Source organism: Dysidea avara, chromosome 10, assembly GCF_963678975.1.
Source record: "Dysidea avara chromosome 10, odDysAvar1.4, whole genome shotgun sequence".
In the NCBI taxonomy this organism is placed as follows: Eukaryota; Metazoa; Porifera; class Demospongiae; order Dictyoceratida; family Dysideidae; genus Dysidea; species Dysidea avara.
The window spans coordinates 15,477,490-15,504,983 of record NC_089281.1 but is presented as its reverse complement, the minus strand read 5'-3'; the positions used below and the strand labels follow the sequence as shown (position 1 = coordinate 15,504,983).

The window sequence follows — 27,494 nt, the reverse complement described above, 5'->3', positions numbered from 1 at the left end:
TTTGCACAAAATATATAAATGTATTTTATATTGTAATGTAGTTAACAGTTAGCTAGGCTATGCTTTTTACTGATATCTGCTTCTTTTTAGAAGCATGAAAATCCACACGATGATCTACATCCCTGGATTACTGGAACAGCTTGCATGGGCTCAGGCAGACAGCAGCAGTTGGCTGGATGCTTTCTGGAAGATGGGGAAAATGTAACACACGTACAAAGATAGGTGGAAAAATTACAATGTATCCGGCATGCAGTACTAAGTACTAAGAATGTTGATGGTGTGTACAGATTATAAAGTGGTCTCAGAGTAACTATGTAAGTGTTCATTAGTTCTGCCATTGGGCAAGTTCTTTCGTACAGCGACAGTTTTGTGGTTCTTATTACTGCTACCATTAGAGTTTACAGTATGTCCATTGGCCATGGGATAACAGTTCATATTGACATAGCCATTGCTTGTCAGTGGAAGAGGTGATGATGTTTCTTGATCAGCTGGCATCCTTGGAGAGAATGTTGGACTGCTGATAAAATTCGGTGATGTTATTGTACTGTAGGAGTTTGGTATAGAACAACTTATTCTACTGCCTAATTCTTTGTTGCCTGGAATAACTGGCATTGATTGGGAAGGCGACAGTGAGACCATTATACCAGTCTCCTTTTCATTGTCAATCACAGGAGGTTTGTTGATGTCTCTGCGCAACTTTTTAATTCTCTCTTCAACAGTCTTAGCTGACAGTCTGGCCTCAGCATCATCATCCCAGCATTCTGTAATAGTAGTGATTAATGTATCCAGTTGCTACAAAGGCAAAAAGATATACAATTACATGCTAACAAAAACACATCATACAAAAAAACAAATGTTACTGCATGGATTCAAGTAAGATCCACCTTCAAACATATACAGGAATTATCAAAATGTGACAATGCAAAGAACCCTTATCAAAACACATACAGCCAGCACAGGAAGATAGTAAGTACCATCATCAGCTATGTACAACAATGGAACAATTGGCCAATATTATCACACTACCATATGTGACTGTCTCAGCAAAAATCCGACTTATTAGCACAATTTGCGATTTTTTCTCAGCATTATCTGCAGTATCCAAGGAATGGACCACCAAAGTTTCAGCCTTCTATGGTAAGTAGTTTTGGAAATATAGTGCTGGACAGTAGGAAGAGCAAGATAATCGATTTGTACAGCAACTATACTGAAAATAAACTACAGGCACTTACATTCACAGCCAAAACTTCCACTTGCATTAGTCTACAATGTTGCAATTTGGCTTACAATGTTCATCATGGATTCAGCCAAGGTATAGTGTTAGCCCTGTAGTCACTGGGTATGAAGGCAGTTTAGTTGAAGAAAAGAGGATGATCTCACTTTCGTTTACTGAAAACTCACGTGACATGCATAGCATTGGGGCTACAGAAACGAACAAAGATTTTCAAACTCTCCATGAGCAGGCGAATGAGATGGTATTATCGTTGTAATCGATTGGAATCTTCTTTCTCTGAGTAATGGCCCAATAAAAACTTGTATATTTTACGATTTTTTTTCTTTTCGATTTTCTTGATACGTATGCTTCTGGGAACAAGTCAGGTTTTTGCTGAGATGGTCACATACATATACATGATGTACTGAAGCACCACAGCTTCTAACACTGCCCTAAACTATGGCATTGTGGGTAATAATTGATTCTGAAGGATAACTAATAGTTTCCACATTACTGATTGGTCTGCTAGCTATACTACAAAGGCTGTGATCCTCTTGAAGGTGACCAGATGCAAGGCTGAACCACTTGGGTCATAAAATAGTTGAAAGCTGCAGCCACCAATTGAATTTGCTACAAAATATGAACTACAATTGTAACATGAGAGGCTTGTCTAACTACCATTGAAATTAAGCTACAGACTACTCCATAGTGTGTACCTTTCTGTTGTGGTGTGCCCTACAAATTAATAATTTACGTGTATATACTAGCAGAGTGGCATAGTGCATAGTCGTCACTTTTTGATACAGTTATGAAACTTTCCATACAGTGTTGGGAATAACACATTACAAAAGTAACGCACTATGTAATAGTTATTACATTTTGTGATTTCAAGTAATATAAAGCGCTACTATTCACAGTCTAGTAATATAACTTTAAGTTACTTTCAAGGAACCCATTGTTCGTTATATTAGTAACAAGAGTAACATGTTATTACGTAATACGTTACTATTACAGAGCGACATGTAACGATATTCATAACACATTACCAGGTCCATTACAAACCAATTAGTATTACTCAACAGCTTAGTTACTGCAATAATCTAATGTCCCGATTCCCTATAATAAAATTATCCATATTAGTTTACACCTCAGACAACTGGTCACGTGATTTGCCAGCAATGTTTAGGTATGGCTGAAGTGGTAAAAATAATGAACATCTCTACACAGGTACAAGAAGCCAGTAGCTATATTTACAGGAGTGTTTACTATATGCTAGCTCAGCAACTAACATGCAAGCCATGTGTAGAAAGGAGTATGGTCAGAGCAAAAGTAACTTAATGCAATATATTAAGTTACTTTTCATTTGGAGTAATATGTAACTAACTTATTACATTGCCCAAAAGTAAAGAGTATATTACATTGACAAAGTAACTTTCCCAACACTGTTTCCATATAAGTTGTATTCCTTGTGACATATATTTATTGATATAGTGCCATAGCATATTTGACCTTTGGTGACCTTTACAGCCATTTTTTGTATTGAAAATTCCTTTTGTCTTTATCTCCCTGAGGCATCATTTTGCACAGTTTCAAATTATAGGTGTGGCTAAAACGAACTACTCGGCTTTTATTTGAAGTCAATAAGTGATTGCATTCCAAAGTTATGATCATTTATATTAACCATAAAATTCTATGAATTACCTGCCCATTAGTAATTTACATCCCAAGGGCAAAGAATTTTATGACTTAAAAATCATCCTAACTTTGTAGTGGAATGAGATGCTAACTTCAAACAAAAGTCAATACAGTTCTTAGATCAACACCTTTAATATTTGATACCATGTTTAACAGTGTAAAATAATGCCTCAGGAACAAAAATAATTAATTAAATGTCACCAAAGGTCAAATCCGTGATGGCACTATATCAAAAACGTATGTCACAAGGAACAGAATTTGTGTGGAAAGTTCCATAATTGTGCACGGAATGCTCATTTGATGCTACGCCACTCTACTATACATGTTAGGCTATGATAGTGGTAGTAACAAAAATGTTGCTAGAACAGGAAATCAGAACATTGACTTCCACCTGCAACTAATCAAACATAACCAAACATGGCAGTAATTTATTAATTCTTAACAAGTAAAACAAAAAATTAGAAAAAAAAAGTTGAAATAGGGGTCAAAGAAAGAAAAAAAAGTAGTGAAACAAGGGAATAGCTAAAAGTGGTGAAATAAGAGAGGTTGTCTATACCTGCAGACATATAAATAAAATATATATACAAATAGACATTTATTCCCTACAAGTACACAAAATTTTTAGGAATTTTCAACTAGAGTAGGGACCATAGCACATCGATAAAAAGTACTAAAACAAGCTGGAGTAGTGCACGATATTAAATCACAGCATTTTGAATCAAGAACTGTTCGTAAAGCACCTCTGCAATCCACGCATACTGAAAGAAAGAAATGGTGCTGCGTACCCCAGTTATATCAATTATTATTGTCCGAAAAGTGAAGTATCCATCATGCTTCGTCACCGGCTATGTTCAACCTGTTACACAGCAGTACGAATCAAGTCTAAGCATCTCTGCAATCAAAGTAGCCACTATGAAAAATACGGATCATTTCCGTTATGAGGGATTGCCATCACGTGCTACCGCCAAATCGACACTTTTTACTGTCAGCAAAGATGAATGGGACACAAAGGAGGACACTGGTAAGTCCATGAAGAATGCACTGTACGTACTGTGGTATGCCAAAAGACACCTCTCAGGCAGAAGCGATGTCTAACAGTGAAAAAACCAAGCCCGTAGCCTTAGCCGTTATCGAGTTACGCTTGTCTGAAGGCATCAGTCAGTCGGTCAGTAGAAAATTCCGTTAAGTAATATTTTTTAAAAAACAAGTACACAATTTTTTTTTGGAATTTTCAACTAGAGTAGGGACCATAGCATATTGATAAATAGTACTGAAACAAGTTGGAGTGGTGCACGATACTAAATCACAGTAAAACAATAAGAAGTGTTCTGTACATTTTTATTATGGTATCTTGAGCCACAGTTGGGATATAACACACTTCTTATTGTTTTACTGTGATTTAATATTGTGTACTACTCCAGCTTGTTTCAGTACTTTTTATCAATGCGTTATGGTCCCTACTCTAGTCGAAAATTCCAAAAATTTTTTGTGTGTACTTGTTTGTTAATCTTTTTGTAAATAATTACTGTGACTAGTGAACCCACGCATACCGCATCTGAAATGACGCCGTGCCGCGCCCCCCGGCTATATTGATTATCGTCTGAAGAAGTGAAGTATTCACTACGCTTTGTTGTCAGCTATGTTCAACCCGTTACACAGTATTACAAATCAACAACTGTTTGAAAAGCACCCCTGCAATCCACGCATACCAAAAGAAAGAAATGGCACTGCGCACCCCAGTTATATCAATTATCATCTGAAAAGTGAAGTATCCATTACGCTTCGTTGTCGGCTATGTTCAACCTGTTACATAGCAGTACAAATCAAGAACTGTTCAAAAAGCACCTCTACAATCAAAATAGCCACTATGAAAAATACTGACGATTTCCATTACGAAGGGAAGCCATCACATGCTACCACCAAATTGACACTTTTCGCTGTCAGCAAAGATGAATGGGACACAAAGGAGGACACTGGTAAGTCCATGAAGAATGCATTGTACATACTGCGGTATGTCAAAAGGCACCTGTCAGGCTGAAGCGGCGTCAAACAGTGAAAAAATTAAGCCAGTAGCCTTAGCCGTTATCGAGTTACGCTTATCTGAAGACATCAGTCAGTCAGTCAATTGAAAATTTCATTAAATAAAATTTTTTTTAAATTCCGTAGCAACTTGCTGAAAGTGTTTTGGGTCAATCTGAAAGCTTGTTTGGGCTTAGTTTTACCTAACCAATACCGCCTCATCATCGTCTGGGAAAATTGAGGCTGGTTTTTGGGTGATGTTATTTCGTGGGCCACGCCTACTCCTTTGTGGTCCCTACTATACAGTTAGTACGATACTTCAGTCTATAACCATGAATGTCCATCAGTATATTTGCAGGTATAGACAACCTCTCTTGTTTCACTACTTTTTAGCTATTTCCCTTACATTACTTGACCTAGCATGAATTGAAGAAGCCATATCACACTACTGCAAATTGACACCTTCTGTTGTCAGTGAAAAGAACTGGGACACAAAGCAGGACCATGATACATATATTGTACGTACTGTGGTTGGCAAAAAGGCATGTATCCGCTAAAGCGACGTCGAATAGTGAAGAAATCAATCCCTAGCTATATCCATTGTTCTATTGTCGAGTTATGCTTGGCTGGAGGGTTCAGTTGGTCAGTAAGTCAGCCAGCATAAAATTCTGAAAATTTTTAAAATTTCATAGAAGTTTGTTAGAAGGCGCTCTGAAGATATAAATGGGCTTGGGTATACCTAACCAATACTGCCAAGCTGTTACAAAGGAAAGGTGAGGCTGTTTTTTTGGGTGACATACTGTACTACTACACTGTATGATATGACAAAGAAAACAGTAGAATACTAGAAGAATGGTGTTAGGTTTCTATCAAGGATAGTAATACTGGATAGAAGCTGATATGGCTACATAAATCACTACATTGCTCCCAGTAAGGTTCATGGTCATAAAACAAGACGTTGTAATTCTTCTTGTGAAGTTATATTTCTTCCAATGACTTGCTACCAGTTTCTTATAAACCAATGAGTCCTGACAAGTGAGAAATTTAATCCTTCAATATTTCTATTGTGGCACTGCCAAATGTGCTACTGTGAGGTCACATGCAAACCGATGGGGTACTTATAAAGATTCAGTGGCACTTCATTCAGTCCATAACTTTGTAAGACTTCCATGCTACTTCCAGTCATGCAGACAAGCCAATAGCTAAAGAACTAACTGAAGTATAGCTAGCTATATCATATCTGGAGTAGTACTCAAGGATGTGATGATTGATAGGGGAGCTCTTAGTTTTATTACTGCGTAGGACAACTCAACCAAAGAGTAACACACAGATACATATCAAGGGCGGCTCCAGAAATTCCAAATTTCTGTTGCATGCACAGGGTGTCTGGGGGACATGCTCCCCCAGGGAAATTTTTGTTAACAATTATGTGTGCCAGGTGTTCTGAGATCAAATCTGCAACAATTTTCACCAAAGGATGACGGTATTTTTAAGCATAATAATGTTAGAATATGACTTTGGAGTATTTGTGTTGATTCAGGTAAACTAGCTAGTTTTATTGTGAATGTTCTATCATAGATAATAGAGTAAAGGGATAGGAAACGCAAGCTATTTCCGGTTTGATTTCCGTTACGCGTGACTTGAAAGGACAAGACAGTTTTGTGAGAATTAGTGTTCTAAGCAGCGCTCGAAGCAGCGTAAATAGTAATCCAACAGACTACAGTAAGTATTTAGGCCTATGTGAGAGATTTTGGCGAGAAAATTCAGACCGTAGATTTTGTAACAAAGCGTATCGCATTAACCGTGATTGTTACACGCTGTCACACTTTCGCTCATCGTACCTTCATGCCTCGTCCATACCGCTTCTTTTATAGCCGGTTCCACTTTCGAATCTTGTGGTAAGCTAGGCGTGTCACCAACACAGTCTTTTACCGTTGCGTTGTACTGCAAGGTGGTTTAAACTTTTGGTGAAAAATGGAAGATACTTGGTCGTTTCTTCAAGCAACAGTTCCTGTTTTGCTCCGATATTTCCTCTGGTTCCCTCTGTTAAATGGTAAGGAATAGGTTTATCACAGTTGAAAGGATAGAATATATTTACGAAGAAAGTAAAGTGGTTTAAAGTAATTTTTGGGCCGTTTTTTTCACTTTCAATCTCCTTTAATTTTGCGTATAACTTCCTTGAGGGTTGGTACCATCCTATTTCCCTCGATTACTTACTTGAGTTCACTGTAGCGAAGTTTCACAGTCGTTGGTTACAAAATTCTGTCGTTACAACAATTTGTTTCTCTTTGATACAAGCGCAGCTAGCGTAACGAGTATGTTCGTGACGTACTACACGGAATTCCAATAGAAATGTACGTATTTTGTGACGTCACGTTATTGCGTTTCCTATCCCTTTACTCTATTATCTATGGTTCTATTAAGGTAACTGACTGCTCTATTAGAGTATTTTGATTTGAATTTTTGATAACTTTGTAAATCAATGCAAAATGCCTCAATACACTTGACCAGTTTCTGGAAACCTCAGAAACCACCTTGGATCCGCCCTTGCATATGAGAAAAAAAAAGCATCCTTCTACCAATCTGCATTCATCAAAATAAAAGTTACCTATAGGTATACATGAGCTTTACAAAATGAACACATTCTCAAACAATAATTGCGTGGGTGGAATACACTTACTGTTTCTACAATGAAGGCTGCTGGAAATTCTGGTCTTTTCATAGCAGTCACAACGACTTGTTTCATCATCTCAATTGAAGGATTGCCCTTTACCAAGTCTTCAAATGGCAGCATGTACTCACCAGGGGTTGCTAAGAAAAACATGATACTTATAGGTAAATAAAATACATACTTAAACTATCAATTATTTTAATGCTACACAGTGGTGACTGCAGTATGTAAAAATGCACTGTCTTCATATTCTAGATGTGGTTATCAACACCACAAAGTTAGCATGAAAGGCCTATTTCCTGGAATTGCTCTAGCACCAGCTACATACTAGCAGCACAGATTACTGCACAAATAATAATTATAGCTGGCCGAACTACCCCCTCATAACGTGTGCACCATTTCAACATGTTTGAGGCTCTCCTGTATTACATGCATGAAATATTATAGCTGTTTATTAGCCTACAGTGAGCTAAGCAAAGCTGTTGGCAAAAGAAAAAAGTAAAGCTATTTTAAAAAAAAAAATTATTTATTAAGGCTTTACAGCACAAGTGCTGAAGGTCTGTAGGATACCTGGTCCTACAGCCTGTTTAAAGTTTAAAGTTGTTACAGAAAGTGTGTTTGAAAAGGTGGAGAAAGGAGAAAAAAAATCCACGACTGGACCTAGGCAGCCTCGAACCTGCAGCCATCCGATTAACGCTCGAACGCTTACAGGAGTCTGCCAGGATACATGGTACTCAAGTGTCCATATTAATAAATTCCAACAATGAAGGCACAAGATTAACAATAACCCAATAAGGTATATTTAGTGCTCCATAACAAGTTGATGCAGCGCTACTTCTAAAAACCAGGCACCCAGCAAATACTACCTCTTGAATTAATCAACAGTTTATAAATTAAACTAATATAGCATGTTATAGCTTTGTTTCTCACCTTGTTTTATGACAATACATGCAGTACATAAAGTTAAACATATTTTGTAATTCACCAATCATTTCATAATTCATCATTACGTTGCTTATGCATCGTTAAGAAAGCATAACTTGAGCAAACTATAAATCATAAATTACGCATAGAAGTATCTTCTTAACTGTTTTGTAGTATGCTATCGTGTATTACCTGTCATTTGAAAAATTACTATCGGACAGTAATTAAAATGTAAAAATATGTAAATATTCATGCTAAAAATAATATTTGGGAACAAAAATCAGTCTAAAAATGCTGTTTAGTCTCTTAGTCAAAAAATATCTATAGTACATCCCTCCTTGCATATCTCTGTGAAGGTAATAAGTAGTGCATAAACGAATGTACTGCATTCGTTCAATGGTTTGAAGGGTGCATTATTCAAATGACATAAGCGAAGTTTGAATTTTACGAATGCGCAACCTGGTTATATTGGCGAGTAGAAGACTGCAAAAATCCGACTGCTCATCCCGCCATGAACAATTTTCGCCATGGGCAGTTATACTTGAGACACTAGAAAGTAATGGAAGGTAGTTGCACGCGAAGCCATTAGGTGTCTGACAAGTTAATTAGCTTGCATCCCACAAGTGACCACGCCCACTGATAATTGCAAAGTACAGTTGGGACAGGCTGTAAAGGAAGAACATTCATGACTTGTGTACTGCTGTAAGGTTTTTAAACAGCAGCTACATCTTGTTGTGTGCTTTCTCCTGCTGCCATTTCTTGTTAAACAGGCGAATAATAATGTCAATGCGAGAAATTCCATTTGCCAAAGGGAGCCAGAACGATGAATATTGTTTAATTAATTAAGCTACAACACAATCAAAATTATGCCAACTGCACAACATCTAACTAACTGTAGCCATGTCAACTGCACAACATCTAACTAACTGTAGCCATGCCAACTGCACAACATCTAACTAACTGTAGCTATAACTACATACAATGTTCACCAAAGCGTCGAATGTTGCACTCAAATCCTCGAATCGTACAATAGACATTTGTTTTTTCATTATTGCTATACTATCGTCTATCGTGAACAGTGTATTACTATTGTTCGGACATTGAAAAATTCACTATCGCCCAGCCCTAAAACATTGTAGGTTAATACTGTAGTATATTAATGGTAGTACATAAGCATACACACACAAACACACCGTATAGCGGGTTTTTACTGCGCCTATAATTTATCACGAATCTTAACACCGTGACACAAATTTCCGCGAATGCAGCTACCGTATATGACCGTATTAAAGCCGGGCTCAAATACACGCAGGGGCTCAAATACACGCAGGGGCTCAAATACACGCAGGGGCTCAAATACACGCAGGGGCTCAAATATACGCCGGGTACAGCTAGGGGACTGTCATGATAAACGCCGGGGCTCATTTAAACGCCGGGGTGCTAATGATATGCACTGAAAGGGGTTCTAAACTCGTGTCAGCTGCTAACTATACAGTGATGTCTCGTCACCAGTCTTATGATGTCTTGTCTTGTTCGACTATGCCTTCTCTTCTGGTGATGGCCATAGCGTATTTATCGTGTTCATTGTCATCTTCTCACCCGACTTCCAATGTTTCACCCAGCAGAGGAGTCCAAATGGGTTTATGTACGTGATGGGCTATGGATTTCGTATTTCGTAGGTACTTGTACTGGCACCTGTCATTCTCATCGAGTGGCTAGTAAGAAATAAACGCCCGGGTCCAAATTAACGCCGGTCTCGTTTAAACGCTGGGTCAAAAATGATTTATAGGAAATAAACACCCGGGCTTCTATACAGTCATATACGGTATCCGTGAAAATAAAATCCGTAGATTTTTTATTTCAATTACTAGAAATGCATTGAATGAGGAGATGGAAGCGTTGTTAAGCAGTTATATACATGGCTACCACATTTATAAAGACATTTTGGACTCCTGTCATTGGCGAGGAACTTACTTGCATTATATATAAATGAGGATGTATGCTGCTGCGGGCACTTACTGCACGCCCTCTCAAGGTATGCAGTTTGTTTTCACTTCATGGTGGCACAATAATACGTATGGAGTTACAGGGCAAGATAATACGAAAAGTTGAAAACAAACGAGATAAAATAAACGCGAATTTACTAAAAGCTGCTAGCTACTGTTCGCAAAAATAAAGTCTCCATGGTAAAAACCTGTATATGGTATATATATCTAATCTAAAACAGCCAAGCTGTAAAAAAAGAGTGCGCGCCTCAAAAAGGCTATGGTGATGGTCTTTGCACAAAATTCACCTGAATTGTCGTTATCAAATTTTTTTTACCATTAACCTACCATCACAGCCATTTCTTGGCCGCCACCTTGGATTTCACATCTTTTTCACCATAGCCTTTTTGGGGGCTGCACTCTTTTTTTACAGCTTGGCTGCTTTGGATTAGATATCACCTCTTTTTTTTATAGCCCAAAGCCGGCCATATGCCAGCTTTGGGGCTTTTTAACCTACCTTTTTTTTTCTTTAAAGAAAAAGATTTAATCATAATCATAATCAAGCAGATTTTTAATACTTCAACTATTTTATCAGTAATTCTACAAATGATATATGTTAGAGTTAAAGCACCGCCGCGCGTATGTATGGAAAATACAGTACGAGGGTGTGTGTCGAGAGGCTAATACAGCACGAGGCGAAGCCAAGTGCTGTATTTGCCTCGAGACACCCTCTGAATACTGTATTTTTCGTACACACAAGCAAGGCGGTGCTTTAAGTGTTATATTGTACTTCCTGGTCGCATCTGGCTCGGAGCGATTTTCTCTAGTACTCAAACCGCTGCGATTTTCGGTGATCAGGATATCAGTGAGTGTTCATATAATCTATTTCTAGTCGTAGAACGAACTAATAGGATTAGTTTGGCTAGTTTTAGCGATTTACAATGTCATGCACGTGATCAATCATGCTGTCTTAGTGGAGTCGTGTTTAACCCTTAAACGCGCAAAGGCCATTATAGTGGCCCTCACGCATGGCAGTAAACAAAGCGCTGTAACTTCCGAACCATTGTCCCTATGGCTATGCAACTGCCATCATTTAATTCGTGATGTAATAGCGAATGAAATGATATGTAGGGTTTTACCCTACACTGAAGCACAGGGCCAAAACTCGCCATGAAACTAACTTTTTACGAAATGAACACGTAAAACTGTTTACATACCTTTGGAAAAAGACTCGTATCTCCTTCCCAGTTCATTCTATTGTTCTGCAATAAACGCCGATCGATTCGCCATTCAATTATGCCTCAGGCCATATATGGGTCACGTGACTCAGCCAATTACAAATATGGCTGCCACCGGAAGGAATACGAAATCGCGAAAAGTCAAGACGCTGTTCTTCATTGCTTCATAACAAGTGAGCGCCTGTTGTTACAGTGGTTATTTAAACTTCTCCTGATAGCCTATTGAATAAACTTTCTGTTTATATAAGGTGTTAGGCTAATTCAGTTTAGCAAACTCTCACCACTTTCAATATAAAACCAATTTTGGTAAACACGCATTTCTCAAAACCTGCGTGCGCGTTTAAGGGTTAAAAGCTTTGTGATCAGACGATCAGTAAGTATTTATACAATCTATTCCTAGCTGTAGAATGAACTCGTAGGATTAGTTTGGCTGGTTTTAGCGATTTACAGTGTGTTGTTTATGTAACATTCCTTAAATAAATTCTCCACATAACTGTACTGTATTTGCCCAAGTGTGCTGTATTTGCCCAATTAAGTACATAACTGTACTGTATTTGCCCAATTAGCTGCATAACTGTTCTGTATGACTAATACAGTACAGTTATGCAGTTGATTAGTACTATATGGACAATACGACACGCGGCATCGCTTTGATCCTCCCACGCAAAGTACAATATATATAATTATATTTATTACAAGCCAATTATTTCCTACAGGATAACTTGTTTGTAGCTGATCTCTCTACAGGGTGAATTGTTTCTAGCTGATCTCTGGATGATTTGTTTCTAGCTGAACTCTCTATAGGGTCATCTGTTTGTAATTGAACTCTCCACAGGGTGATTTGTTTGTAGCTGAACTCCCTACAAGATGATTTGTTTCTAGCTGATCTCTCTATAGGATAACTTGTTTGTAGCTGAACTCTCTACAGGGTGACATGTTTCTAGCTGAACTCTCTACAGGGTGATCAGTTCATAGCTGAATTCTCTACTGGGTGATTGAACTCTCTACATGGTGGTTTCTTTGTAGCTGAACTCTCTACGAGGTGACTTCTTCTAGCTAAACTCTCTACAGGGTGATCTTTTCGTAGCTGAACTCTCTACAGGGTGATTTGTTTGCAGCTAAACTTTCTACAAGGTAACTTCTTCTAGCTGATCTCTCTACAGAGTGATTTGTTTGTAGCTGAACTCTCTACAATTTGATTTGTTTGCAGCTGAACTCTCTACATGGTGGTTTCTTTGTAGCTGAACTCTCTACAAGGTGACTTCTTCTAGCTAATCTCTCTACAGGGTTATTTGTTTGTAGCTGAACTCTCTACAGGGTGGTGTTTTGTAGCTGAACTCTCTACATACGAAGTAACTTCTTCTAGCTGGTCTCTCTACAGGATGACTTGTTTCTAGCTGATCTCTCTGCAGGGTGACTTGTTTCTAGTTGAACTCTCTACAGGGTGATCTGTTCGTAGCTGAGCTCTCTACAGGGTGATTTGTTTGCTCCTGAACTATCTACATGGTTTGCAGCTGAACTCTCTACAAGGTAACTTCTTCTAGCTGATCTCTCCACAGGATGACTTGTTCCTACATAGCTAAACTCTCTACAGGGTGATCTGTTCGTAGCGTTCAGCTACATGGTGATTTATTTGCAGCTGAACGCTCTACATAGTGGTTTCCGTGTAGCTGAACTCTCTACAGAGTGACTTATTCTAGCTGATCTCTCTACCAGTGATTTGTTTGCAGCTGAACTCTCTACAGGGTGGTGTTTTGTAGCTGAACTCTCTACATATAAAGTAACCTCTTCTAGCTGGTCTCTCTACAGGATGACTTGTTTCTAGCTGATCTCTCTGCAGGGTGACTTGTTTCTAGTTGAACTCTATAGGGTGATCTGTTCGTAGCTGAACTCTCTGCAGGGTGACTTGTTTCTAGTTGAACTCTATAGGGTGATCTGTTCGTAGCTGAACTCTCTTCAGTGTGGCTTGTAATGTTCTGAATCTCTACAACGATATATTTGTAGCTGAACTCTCTACAGGGTGACTTAGTTGTAGCTGAATTGTCTATAAGATTAACTGTTTGTAGCTGAACTGCCTACAGAATAACTTGCAGTGTATATAATTCTATAATGGAGTAAGTTAAAAACGTAGCTGAATGCTCTATTAGGGTGACTGTTCTATTAGAGTGTCTCGATCTCGCATTTGCTACATGTAGTTGGCTTTCGAATCATAACTCAGTGGTTTGTAATCTGATTCTTCTGTACTACTGCAAGGACTTTCTATGATAATTATTCCAGCTACACACCGATTTTCAGCTCATTGCTCTAAGCAGTTTGCCTGGTAGACGTGAAAAATAATAGTTTTTTTATTCATAAAAATCAATCGCGTAATTGTGACACAGGTTGGGTTTTGTGTCATATCTCGATGGCCTTTATCTGGATTCCTTTCAAACCACAAAAAGGCACTCCTACGATAGTTACTCCATCTACATAGCAATTTTCAGCTCATTCCTTCAAGGGGTTTGCTCTGTGGGCGTGACAGACCTTCGACCTTATTTTACACGAATAATCGTTCATAACTCCGTGAATGTTCATCGGATTCCTATCAAACTTGGTACTGGGATCCGCTATAATGAGCCCTTTAAGTGTGCCACATTTCAGCCCGATTGGAGCATGCATTCGTGTTTTATGGCAGATTTTACAAAGTGTGTGAAAAGAAGTAGAAGAAAAAAAACCAAGGAAAAAAATCCCCAAACTTTGGCTGCTCGTATCTCAGAAATGGCTGGAGCGATTTTCTTCAAATTTGGAATGTAGACTCCCCTACCTAGCCAGCAATTCTGTAGCAAATTTGGTTTCAATCAGATAAGGGATCACAAAACTACAAAGGTGTGAAAATCGCATTTTCTTTCTTCCTGTTAATATACTCACAGTGTGGTGCACTGGATTCTTGGGCCACACGACACACTACTGTGTGTCTTGATATATATTAGATAAAGCAATGCCGCTCGTACTATACAGGAAATATAGCACGAAAAGAGTGGGAAATATAGCACAAATATAGCACGAGGCGAAGCCGAGTGCTATATTTCGTCTCGAGACCACTCTTTGAGTGCTATATTTCCCGTATAGCACGAGCGAAAGGCAGTGCTTTATCTGGTATAGAGAACTGTCAACTTGAGGTACACACAAGACACACGAAACAATTAGAAACTCACAGAGGAGTGTTATCATTGGTAGAATAGGCATTGCGCCTGTGTTTCGCCTACGTTGCACTGTGCTGCGCCTTCATTAGTCGTTTAGTGAGTCTAGTCCGTCTTCTCACTAAAATTTTCAATTGTGGTACTTTAATAAGCTTATTTCCGTGATATTCCTAGGACTTGTCCGTTTAGGTGAGCAAAACGTACTAAGAACGTTCACTGCTGCTGACCACAAGCAACCATCATCAAAATCTTCAAGTATGCCTATAAATTTAATCCAGTGGTTTTGCTCTTACTGGTTGGGTTGACTGGTCAGCCAGTGCAGCCAGGCTATCAGCCTACACCGGTTTGGTTGATTGGTTGTACTGGCCAGAATGAGTGATTACTCACTCAAAGTAGGCTATCAGCCTACAAAATAGACCTGGCAGTTCTATAACTACCTGATATAGAACTGTGGTCTATTAAAGTGTTCTATAACTGCCCAATATAGAACACTGGTGCTTGTATGGCAAATATAGAGCTTTGATCCTCCCACGCAAAGTTCTTATATATATATTGTACTTTGCGTGGGAGGATCAAAGTGATGCCGCGTATCGTATTGTCCATACGGTACTAACAATTGGTACTAATCAACTGCATAACTGTATTGTATGACTCATACAGAACAGTTATACAGCTAATTGGGCAAATACAGTACAGTTATGCGGAGAATTTATTTAAGGAATGTTACATAAACAACACACTGTAAATCGCTAAAACCAGCCAAACTAATCCTACGAGTTCATTCTACAGCTAGGAATAGATTGTATAAAGACTTACTGATCGTCTGATCACGAAGCTTTTAAACTCCACTAAGACAGCGCAACTGATCACGTGCGTGACATTGTAAATCACTAAAACTAGCCAAACTAATCCTATTAGTTCGATCCACGACTGGAAATAGATTAGTTAAACACTTACTGATATCCTGATCACTGAAAATCGCAGCAGTTTGAGTACTAGAGAAATTTGCTCCAAGCCAGACGACCAGGAAGTACAATATAACAGTTAAATGACCGTCTATGCTTGTGTGTATGAAAAATACAGTACTCGGGGGGTGTCTCGAGGCAAATACAACACTCGGCTTCGCCTTGTACTGTATTAGCCTCTTGACACGCCCCCTCATGCTGTATTTTCCATACACACACGCGGTGGTGCTTTAACTATAACATATATGACGACATTGACAAACACATTGGAACATTAGGAACTAACCACCTGTAAAAGGAAAAATTAGAAATTATATATTGGAGTGGACCATAGAAATATAAAAGGCGAGAATTCCAAGAAAACAATCTACAACTGCAGCTATACTAGTGGACATTTATAGAGTATAGCTACAACTGAAGTAAGGATTAAATGTCTACTAGTATGGCTGCAGGTATAAATGAATGAATACCTTTGTTGTTTCATTGTTTTTATTTCTATGATCCCTACCCAAATATAAAATTGCTTGTTTACTTTTTTTTGTAACAATCACTGGTGAGCCACACATGCCGCATCAAAGGAAAGAATGGCACACGTCAGACTTAGCGTGTACTCCAACCACCAATTACTGGAAAGTTATTGCCATTTCGTTCTTTTCCAATCCATTACTTAGTGTTGCAAACAAAGATCAGTATGAGAATGGCCTCTGCAATCAATCCTCACACTACAGAAAAGACTGACAATTCTCGTAACAGCCAGCTTGCACTGAAGCCTGGCACCGTGCATCACCGTAAATCACCACCTTTGAGGCAGTGGAGAAAGAAATGGGATACAAAGGAGGACAAAGGTATGTTCATGATGCATGCACTGTAGCTACTGCAGTTGGTGGCCACAATAATGCTAAACAGTGAAGAAATCAAGCCTGTAGAGTCAACCATAGTTAAGTTATGCTTGGCTGAAGGTATCAGTTAGTCAGTTATTATAGAAACATTTATGGTTGCTCTGAAGGCATTTTGAGATTAACCAATACTGCCAAGCTGTTTTAAAGGGAAAAAATTAGGCTGTTTTATTTTGGTGATATTGAAGGGCAAGAAAACCCAAACCTCCATGATCCCTACTATACCGTACCATAAACGAGGAAGATGACCAATCAAAAGAAACACCTCGTGGAAATGATTAGTACATTCATAGAAGCCATTACAATGTATAGTGTGTCTAGAGGTATACGTAATAACAGGTTATGAAAAGGTGTGAAGAAATATGTTAAATGTGCCGGTGTAATTGAACTGGAGGAACCCAGAGGAGGTTGGAAGCGTGCATGTGTGCATTGAAAAGCGCACTGGGCCTCCTTGGGTACTGAAATACCTCTTGATTGATGAGATAGGACAACTACATGGCATTGGCACAATATTAAGCCCCCCTGAATAGGCTAGTTTTTTAAACTTGGGCTATGTATAAATCATGCAAGATCTTGCGCCAGGCCATGGATGCAGTAAATCTCCTTGTTGCAAGATAGAGGAATCCCACTCGAGAAAACAGTATGAATAAACACAAGAAGTAATCCTATGCTGCGTATATACTTCACTAAGACTGTAGTGGCGTGTGCCCAATCCAGCGTGCGCCTTAGTCAGGATCACACAACACTAGAAAGATAAAGAAAGCTTCCAGACGAACAATAGGAACGATGGGCCGCCACCAAGAAGATTAGAAATGAGTATCACGGCCACCATTCAACGTTGCTGCCCTCCTTCAATGCTATACCCCAACTTACAATATCAAACCACAATTTTTTTTCGTAGCGCTCATTACGCTTCCAACCTCCTCTGGGAGGAACCAGTTCAATTGTACTATGTGAGCTATTCCAAACATAAAGGTCTGGTCCCTCCCATAACATGAGTATTGGGTAAACTTGGTTGGGTAGCAGAAAACGATTACAGTGGAACTTCAATTATCCGAACACCGATTAACTGAACTCTTGATTATATGAACACCAAATTGACTGCTCAATTAGGGTATTTTGTCAATAAGTGTATGCTTTACTAGAGTAGTTGAGCAAAGCTCTGTATATAAATGAATGGATGTTCGATTTTACATACTGTTCGATTATATGAACATCCATCCCCCCATTTGGTTTGGATAATCGAGGTTTCACTGTCTGTACACTTTAAAATCTCACACTGTTACAAACAGATTGTCAAATGGTACACACACTAAAACAAATGGTTACAACCAATCCACACATCACTTATGCCATACGCATACAACAGACAAATATGTGCGCATGCGCACAAGCACCACACACACACACACACACACACACACGCACGCACGTACACACACAGAGTACACAAGCACACATCACAAAATTCCCCACAAGTGTATAGTAGCTGACACTTACATCCATTAACAGAACATCTTGTAGTCAGTTCCCATAGCACTAGTCCACAGGCATACATGTCAATCCTCATGAATGTGTCTCGCTGATAGCTCACAGCTCCTTCAAGTACCTCAGGACTCATATATCTCGTTGTACCCACCTGATAACATGTAGATAGTCATAGTACAGACTGAGTCTGGGGGTATGGGTGTGTAGTGTGGTGTGTGTGTGTTATACGAGATGACTCACTTGACCCTGTGTTTCAACAAGATGCTCTCCAGTCACAAACTTGAAAGCCAGCCCAAAATCACTAATAACACAAGACAAGTCTTCCTTCACAAGAACATTCTTACTCTTAAAGTCACGATGAACGATGGCTGGCTTGTATACTCCATTCCTTGTAAATGATGAATGAAGATGTGCTAGTCCCATAGCTATAGACTCTGCCATCATACAAAGATTCTCAAGATTGATCGTTCGAACACAAAGGAAGTCCAACAAACAGCCATACTCATGGTACGCAGTGACAAGCCAGTACTCAGTTTCACAGCTGACAATTTTTTGATCTGCACCAAGGAACTGCAACAAGCAGTCATGTTGAAAAAAGGGAGTTGTGTAGATATCTCTCTCATGGTTCCAGCTCTCTATGCTAAATACTGAAAAACTCTTGACAGCAACAGTTGCATTGTTCACACTAGCCTTCCAAACGGTAGCAAATCTTCCTCGTCCAACTTGCTTCACAAGCTCCACATTATCAAGACCGTCAGATGAGAAAGTAGATGCAGGTGAGTTAAGTGGTGCAGGTTGAAATCTGTAACCACGCTGTGCCTTCAACCGGTAGTGGCAGTAGAACAGTGCCACAATGACAATTAGAGCTATGACGATTACAAACACCACACCCACGACTATGCCATAAACAACAGCTGCAGGGCTATTATCATCTGAAGCTTCTAGTGTTGCTGTAGTTAGTCCTAGGAATAAAAGAACATATCTAACAATTAATCCCTGTAACTAAATATCGTATGCATGGTTCAATTGACGAGGAATTATAATTTGGCAATTTGCAAACTTTTGCTGCATAATTCCATCATTATCATATATTCAATCCTCTAATGTTAGCAACAAACTCATTCACCCAATTAACAGTGTGCCAATATGGTTCAGCTATACATAATTCCCACCAATCAAATCACATACATGGTGGTAGTTTAAAAGAAGGCTAACAAAAATTGTCATATTATACATAAAATTCATAACAACTTAATAGTACAGAAAGACCATTAAAATTTTTAGCTACAGTACACAAGTACCAGTATAAAATTCATTAATAATTGTGTATTGAGAAAGTACAGATTTTTTTTATAGTGACAGAAACACAGTTAGCATGAACAGATTCTGAAAGTGAAATAAAATAGTGTCTAAGCTAGTCACCTTCAAGCCAAACCTACTTGGCCTTAATAATAGGCAGGTGGCTGCTGTTTAGAAAAGTGGATTAGTACATAAATGTCTCACTATGGGAATTATAAAGTTGGCCATTTCAAAGAGGTGGTCTTTCTACACAGGTGGCCACTAAGACAGATTCCACTGTACAAGCATCATGAAACAAAGGTCATTATCATGTTATAGTGTTGTACCTGCAGTGTTGTTTGGGGTCTCGGTGGTGGATACCATTGTTCTTGTAGATACCATTGTTCTGGTTGTAACTAAAAAGATGAGCATAACAAGCACCACAATCATATAGTACAATAGTACTGTATAGTAGGGATCACAAGGGTGTGGACGTGGCCCATGAAAAACATCACACAAAAAACCAGCCTCACTTTTCTCAGACGACGATGAGGCAGTATTGGTTAGGCCCAAACAAGCCTTCAGATTGACCCAAAATGCTTTCAACAAGTTGCTATGTAATTTTAAAGAAAAACTATTTAACGGAATTTTCTATATATAATGACTGACTGACTGACTAGTTCTTGATTCGTAATGTTGTGTAATGTTGAACATAGTTGACAATGAAGCGTAATGGATACCTCACTTTTCAGACGATAATTGATATAGCTGGGATGCGCGGTGCTATTTCTTTCTTTTGATGCGGTATGCGTGGGTTCACCAGTCATAATAATTATTTACAAAAAAAAGGTAACAAACAAGTACACAAAGGAATTATCACTAGAGTAGGACCATAATACATCGATAAAAAGTGATTTTGTAGTCTTATTTCAAATCCCTAATTTCACGAAAACATCTGCCAAGTTACCACAGGTGCCACTTATACTACTAGTATGTTACTGTAATAACGACAAGAAGAGGAAAGAAATACTGAACATAATTGTATGGTTTCACAATCCAAATTCAGGGAAGAAAAAAATGATGGCTATCTGGATGGGTGCACGTGACAAGAGAATCACCCAACTTCCTTGGCACTGTGTGTGATGTTGAGCTAAAAGTTTGTCATATGTCAATAAGCTGAGGTGTTAATAATGGTTAACATCACATGAATTGTGGCATCGTGAGGATTGAAAAGTTACTGCTACATGTAAGGAACTCACAGTAGTGGCTCACGCTTATTGGATGTTTCATTTAAAAAAACTTCCCGTATGGTTGTCAACAATCTAAAAGTCAGAGGGGGTATCTCCTTGGCCTTCCTTCACAATTCTAGAAACCTGGGGCAGCCTAGCATGCATTAGACAATACACAGACAAGTAAACACACCATGGTTTGGCGTTAAACTGCTAACAGTACATACAAGCACAAAACAACAATATAATTCCTTGACTCTACATTATCTACAAGCACTTGATAGAACAACCTGGTGATATAGTTGAAACAGGTAACATCTCCACATCAACATTACACAAGTTGGTATTACAACAACAAGAATATATACTAGTCTCGACTAGGAAAGGCTCAGCCAGACAACGACTCCCATGGCAATCTCCAACAATACACCTCTTCAAGTTGGGAGTCAATTCTCCTGTGGTATCATTCTTTATAAGAGTAACAAAGCAGTGATGGTCTGAGTGATCGTCAGCCTGGGAATCTGGGTTCTCACTACACACCTCGTAGCCACTGATACATCCGTCTATACCACCAATAGTACAGTTGAGATATTCACAAACTAGCTGTTCTGAAAAGAGAACAATATGGAGTTATTTTATTAAGGCTTTACAGCACAAGTGCTGAAGGTCTGTGGGACACCTGGTCCTACAGCCTGTTTAAAGTTGTTATAGAAAGTGTGTTTGAAAAGGTGGAGAAAGGAGATCAAGTTTTGCCTATCCTACAGTACAAGTGGCAAAACGTGTACCGTATAATGGGTTATTTTCAAAGGAGTTTAATTTTTGAATTATTCGAAGAACACAGCTATTTAACTCTTTGAATATAAAGCTACCTTGTGCTTGGTCGGACGAATTCTGTCTACTAATAGAATTTTCACATCTTATCGTCCCCGGTAGAAGAAATACAGAATGAATAGATATCTCTTTCCATACCTGGCCAACAACTTCACTTTCTTTATTAACGCTGCAACAGGTGGCCACACCCCCAACAAATTAATTGTGAAGATTATTCATTTCCCTTTGGCAAAACTAACTTTCCTCTAGTACTGCAGTCCATATTTCTTTATACAATAAATACAACAACCCTTCTTAATTCGATTGTATACCACTACACGTAATTTAACGCATGCACTTACAAAATTGTTTTTAGTGGCACTACGCATGACGGTAAAACATTAAAAAATTAAACCTTCGAAATTTATTTTAGCAGCTGCTCTTCAAAAATTTTCCCTTCAAAATTAACCCATTATTCGGTACATCAGAAAACATCTATGACCTGAAAATATGGACACTACAATGAGGTCAATTAATACACCTATGTTTTGGACTTTAATTGACATGGCACTATAATGAGGTGGTCTTACCTCGAACTTAAGGTTTGACTTATCATACATATTAACCTTAGTCTACATTGCCATTTATTATCCATAGCAAGGATAGTTAGTACAAACCTTAAGGGTGCTCTGTACAGTTCCGCGTATGGCTTCTGAGGTTAGCACAGCTGGGGTTTACTAATGGATTCCCATGGTCACCAGTAATTATCTAATTAGTCTGTGGCTTGTTTAACATGTGGCTCGCCCAACAAGAAAATGTCTTTTATGATGAAATAACTGCCACAAACGAAGAAAGAAGATCGATATACATGAAGGAAGCGAAGTAAGTGATGTATCTTCTTCATCGTGGTCTAATGAATATGGCGATCCGTAATTTACCGATTATCTTCCGGTTACGCAATTAAGAAACAATAACTGTGGCCATAGAACAGCTGCGTGCGCCTCAGTTTCTACACCTTGAATTAGAACTAGTTCGTCATTTTAGACCTGATAGGCATGAAAATTTCAGATGGGCAAGCATGGTATTTATGCATTAAAAGAGCGCTTGTCGTTTTTTGATAGCTCCTTCTGGCGAGGAATGGCGTGGAGGTAAAGAAGACTGATTAGTGCCAGCACAAAAGCGGAAGAAGAGTATCTGATGACTGAGAAGCCAGAGAACAAAAATAGAAACGCACGTTTGTTTGTATAGTTTTCAATAATGTATTTTTAAAGAATCAAGTCTCTAGGGCATAAACTGTGGGACTAGTTCTAGTTTGAAGCGAAAATTTAAAAGTTGCCTTCTACAGTGAGTTAAGACATGGGATTTGGACTAAACTGTGCAGTAGTGATAGCTTATTGCAAATAAAAAGAGTTTAGCAGAATAGTTTAATGCGTTCGTAAGTTATAGCAGAAAACATAATTTATGGGAAGCCATACGCGCAACTGTACAGAGCACCCTTAACAAAGCAACATGATACTTGTGAACCTGTTCTTTAGTGAGTGGATGTGCAATGTGCAATGTGTGTGAAAGGCAGCATAGCCAAGTGGTTAGAGCATTGGCCTGGCAATTGGAAGGTTCGCAGTTCGATGCCCGGTTACACCAAATTGGTGTTGTTTCCTTGAACAAGAAACTTTACTCACATTGCTCCAGTCTACCCAGCTGTATATTGGAGACCTGATGGTCTGGTGTCATCTGGGAAAGCAGCCCACCCAGCTATAACATCAATGGGTACCTGGTATTAACTGGGAAAACAAATACTAACTGTCCATGTTTTACACAGCCAGTGAAGATCTAGGGTACAGCCTCCTGTAGGTTACTAGTCTTGCCTCAAGAGGATTTGCCTGTGCTGACTCCTAGCACCTGAGTAGCGCACAGGTGTCCCAGTGCTGGTTCACTGGATAGGCATGACTGTGCTAAGCACGGGAGCTGAAGGCTTTGCTTTTGTGTGTGTGTGTGTGTGTGTGTGTGTGTGTGTGTGTGTGTGTGTGTGTGTGTGTGTGTGTGTGTGTGTCTGTGTGTGTGTGTGTGTCTGTGTGTGTGTGCATGTGGTGTTTGTGGTAATGAAAGATATCAACATGCCATATTATGCTATTTCATGCTATGACGTAGTAACTACTAGTGCTTCACACACACACATACCCACGACACACTACTAGTACTACAGACACATACACATACATACCTGTATTATTGGTATGATGAGGAAAGTCATCAAAGTACAGATGAAGCAAATCCACAACAGGTGGACTGGGTGTGGGAGATGGAGTAGGAGGAGTGGCAAACTCTTGATTACACAAATCTTCTGTACAACAACAATCAATTGTACTGGCACCTTCCATGGTAATCGGAATGCATTCAGTAAACGGACATTCATTGACATAACATGCATGTCTCCTTGCAGTACCGCCCACTTCAAAAAACAAGCCACAGTTTCCATGAGACGCTGGTTGGTTGAACCGTTCAATAGCCACTTGACTGCAGTTTACAATACAGAATGGATTATCGGTGCTACCAGGGCAGTCCTCAGCGTCAGTGGAAAAACACAATACTGCATTAGTAACACTGATCATGGAGACTAACAATACTGAACATAGTAATAGAACAGTTGGCATGATCTGAAGTGAGCAAAAACAAACAAAAAAAAAACAATCTATAACATACACAATTAGCTAGGAGGCAAACAACATTATAAATTTTAGAAACTTCTGCCTGAATTCATGTTTGGTCACCTAACATTGCAAAAATGTGCAATAGGCGTGAAAGATTATTTTGCACATCACTTTAATTGCATAGACTGATACCAGCCTACAGTCCCAGACAGCATTACAATTACAACACAATTGTCTGTCTTTTTTGTCAGTTAATGTAAACATTGTACACATATTTAAGACCACTACAATTTGATTAGCTGTTTCAGGGGTGAAATTCTCAAGAGTATAGAGGGTTATGTCAGCATATAAATCAAAAATACTAACAGAAATCTGTACAAAAGGAGTGCATCAAAAAATAACAAACACAAGTAAGAGAGTGTGGTCTCAAAAAACTGCACTAGCTTGATACTTGCAAGTGAATAGTAGTAAAATGTATGAGAAAGAATACCAGGTTTATGCTTAGTATTTTAGCTCATTTTTTATAAAAAATTTGTTAGATTTTTCAATTATGAAAAGGTGGGTTGAAACAACTATAAGGCTTTTAATATTGTCATTAAATGCTTCCATAAATACATTCACAAAATGTTATGTTAATGTTATAAAGGGTTACTACACGAGGTGCACCAAAAAAAGACTACTGCGAGAGGAGTGTTGAATAGACTGCTGTCAATGACACATACAGTACCACGAAAATTTAACAGACAAAATTGCATGACTACAACTACATACTAAGCATGAATATTTTGAGGAGCATTTATGGTTGCAATAGAAATCGTCTCATCCATACAGTTTCACTTGAGGAGTATTTTATTTACTCACAAGCAGTTGCTCCTCACTAAGACAACATGAATAGACACAATATAAGAAGAGCACTCACAGTGGTGTTTCTGTAGTCGCTAACAACACAAAAACATTATACCAGTTAAACATGATCTATTTCACTATTCAGGGTGCTTTGGTCTAACAGAACAAATCGCTTTATATAAATTATAGACACAGCACAGCTGCTGAAATTGTCACACAAACTGTTGTTTAGCAATGACTTTGTTCACATTATATTCTTATTTGTTTTCCCTAGGCCTCTCCTTGTAATCTACATAACAAGTTAAAGCACTGCAGTGAATACTGTATTTTCCATAGTGCACGAGCTAGAGTGTGCATGGTGCTTTTACTGGTTAAATCTGGAATTGCAATCAAGAAGGAAACAAATGATACAGTTTATCACAACCTGAAACATGCAGTAAGGTTACTTTGTAGTGAGTTATCATGCACAATTTGAAATCTGGAATTCACTTAGTAGTGGGAAAGGAAGATGAGAACAGGCTAACTACAATGCATTTGAATAATGAACAGTTTGTACAGCTATCCAATTGTTGTTCGCAAATGTTGTCTGAAGTGTGGCCATCAATGCAGCAAAGTTAAAGGTGTCAATATCGAGCAGCCATGATGGACAGTTTAACAGCTATAAGACCAAGTCTGAGTCCAGTCCAGTGAACAAGTGAATGAAAGGGACTATTCACTTGTGAACAAGTAAATGAACAACAAGACAGAGTCATATGATTATTGTATTTATTGACAGCTTTGTTAGTGGGGGTAATTATGGTTATTTCAGTGTCTCTGTAGGTTGTGTTTATGGTTGTGCCACATTCACACGAATTATGGTTTATTGCCATACAAAAAAATACATCACAGTTTGATGGAAAATATAACAAGCTTTGGCACAACATTTTGAACTTATAATATGGTATCATAAATCAAACTAGGCATAAAAAGATTTCTATGCTTACTAATTTACATTATAAAAAATATTCAGGAGCTATGTATAATTCAGGAGCTCTTGTATTCAGGAGCTCTTGTAAAAAATATTCAGGAGCTATGTATAATTGGAATGGCAGAGCTTCCACAATTCATTTCATGACAACAACTGAAACCACTAAACTGATTATGTAATAACCAAGTGGTTGAACCACACAGCTATTGCAGATTCCTATCTGATACAGTAAACGTTTAGTTAGCAATAATTATCACCATAAGATTTCTTACAGTGCAATTGAATGGTAAACACCCTACACACACATGTACACATCAAACAAGCTTCCAACAGTAGAAAATTCATACACACATACAAGTACATCAGTTAGGCTTTCAAGTAGCACATCTGTGCCCATCAACATTACTTCATTTCAGGAATGATAATGTTTATTATAAAGTGCCTCTTGTTGACCAGAGAACCTCTCTTATATTTACTTGGTAAATTATTATCAACATTTCTGACATTTCTGACATGATGTCAACCACACCTTTGTTATCATGAGCTAAACAAAATTCTATGGCTCTGACATCACACAAAAAAGAAATCCATAATTAATCATTAAATACAGAATCTGATAGGGGCTATACTCACATTACACTATAACTGATACCAACAACAAAATTAGATGCCTTAAATGTCAAGTCAAACAACCATTACAAACATAACATGAATCAAGTTACTACAAATTAACGGTACACAAAGAATTGACCACTGTACACACAAATAGGACCTACGCTTGTGGGACACAGGCAGGAATGTAATGAAGGAAGCTGCACAAGTAGGGAGTAACTAAACTGGCTAAGGCCAAGCCTCTATAAAGCATCTCATAATAATTAATACCAGCAGAGTTAATTTACTACCTAAACACATCACCACTGGTAACCACAATACATATCCAAACTCTGGGAAACCAATAATCAATACCAAGATCAATACACACCATGTTGCATTCTTTACTCTTGATCAACAACCCTTTTGATTACTAGATGCCTTTAACACACAAAATTTCTTTTACAAGGACTGCAAGACACAGCTATCATTTATAAATTTTACTCAGTGTACACACATCATTGTACCATACACGTCGTGCTTGATATGCACAATGCCTTCGGTCTGCCAGCGAGTTATTGTCACACAAAACATCACACCGCGCGAATTATATAGCCATACTCGATTTTGTATGGTAGTAATTTTGTAGCGATTTTGTAATCGGTTTGACATTAAGGACACCACGTTTTATACTGGAAGTCCGCAACTCACTTTTTAATTGTTCCTACTCCAGTCCTGGCTTTTGTATACTCGTCACGTCATATAACACGCCCTATGGTCTCAATCTCACAAGATGATAAAAATATATAAAGTTACACGCGTATTCGTGGGACAGCGAGTCGTCTAAATAAT

General features: G+C 38.5%; 1 protein-coding gene across 1 annotated transcript; it reads right to left on the bottom strand.

Moving 5' to 3' along the window:
• LOC136236428 (activin receptor type-2A-like) lies at positions 1-27,494 on the bottom strand. Its single transcript, XM_066026580.1, has 8 exons — positions 27,354-27,494; positions 23,812-24,244; positions 21,071-21,388; positions 19,899-19,967; positions 18,514-19,235; positions 18,286-18,424; positions 7,608-7,738; positions 1-792 (listed from the first exon to the last, which is right to left on the bottom strand). The coding sequence occupies exons 2-8, from the start codon at positions 24,239-24,241 to the stop codon at positions 289-291; spliced, it is 2,313 nt and encodes a 770-aa protein (XP_065882652.1). The 5' UTR covers positions 24,242-24,244; positions 27,354-27,494; the 3' UTR covers positions 1-288.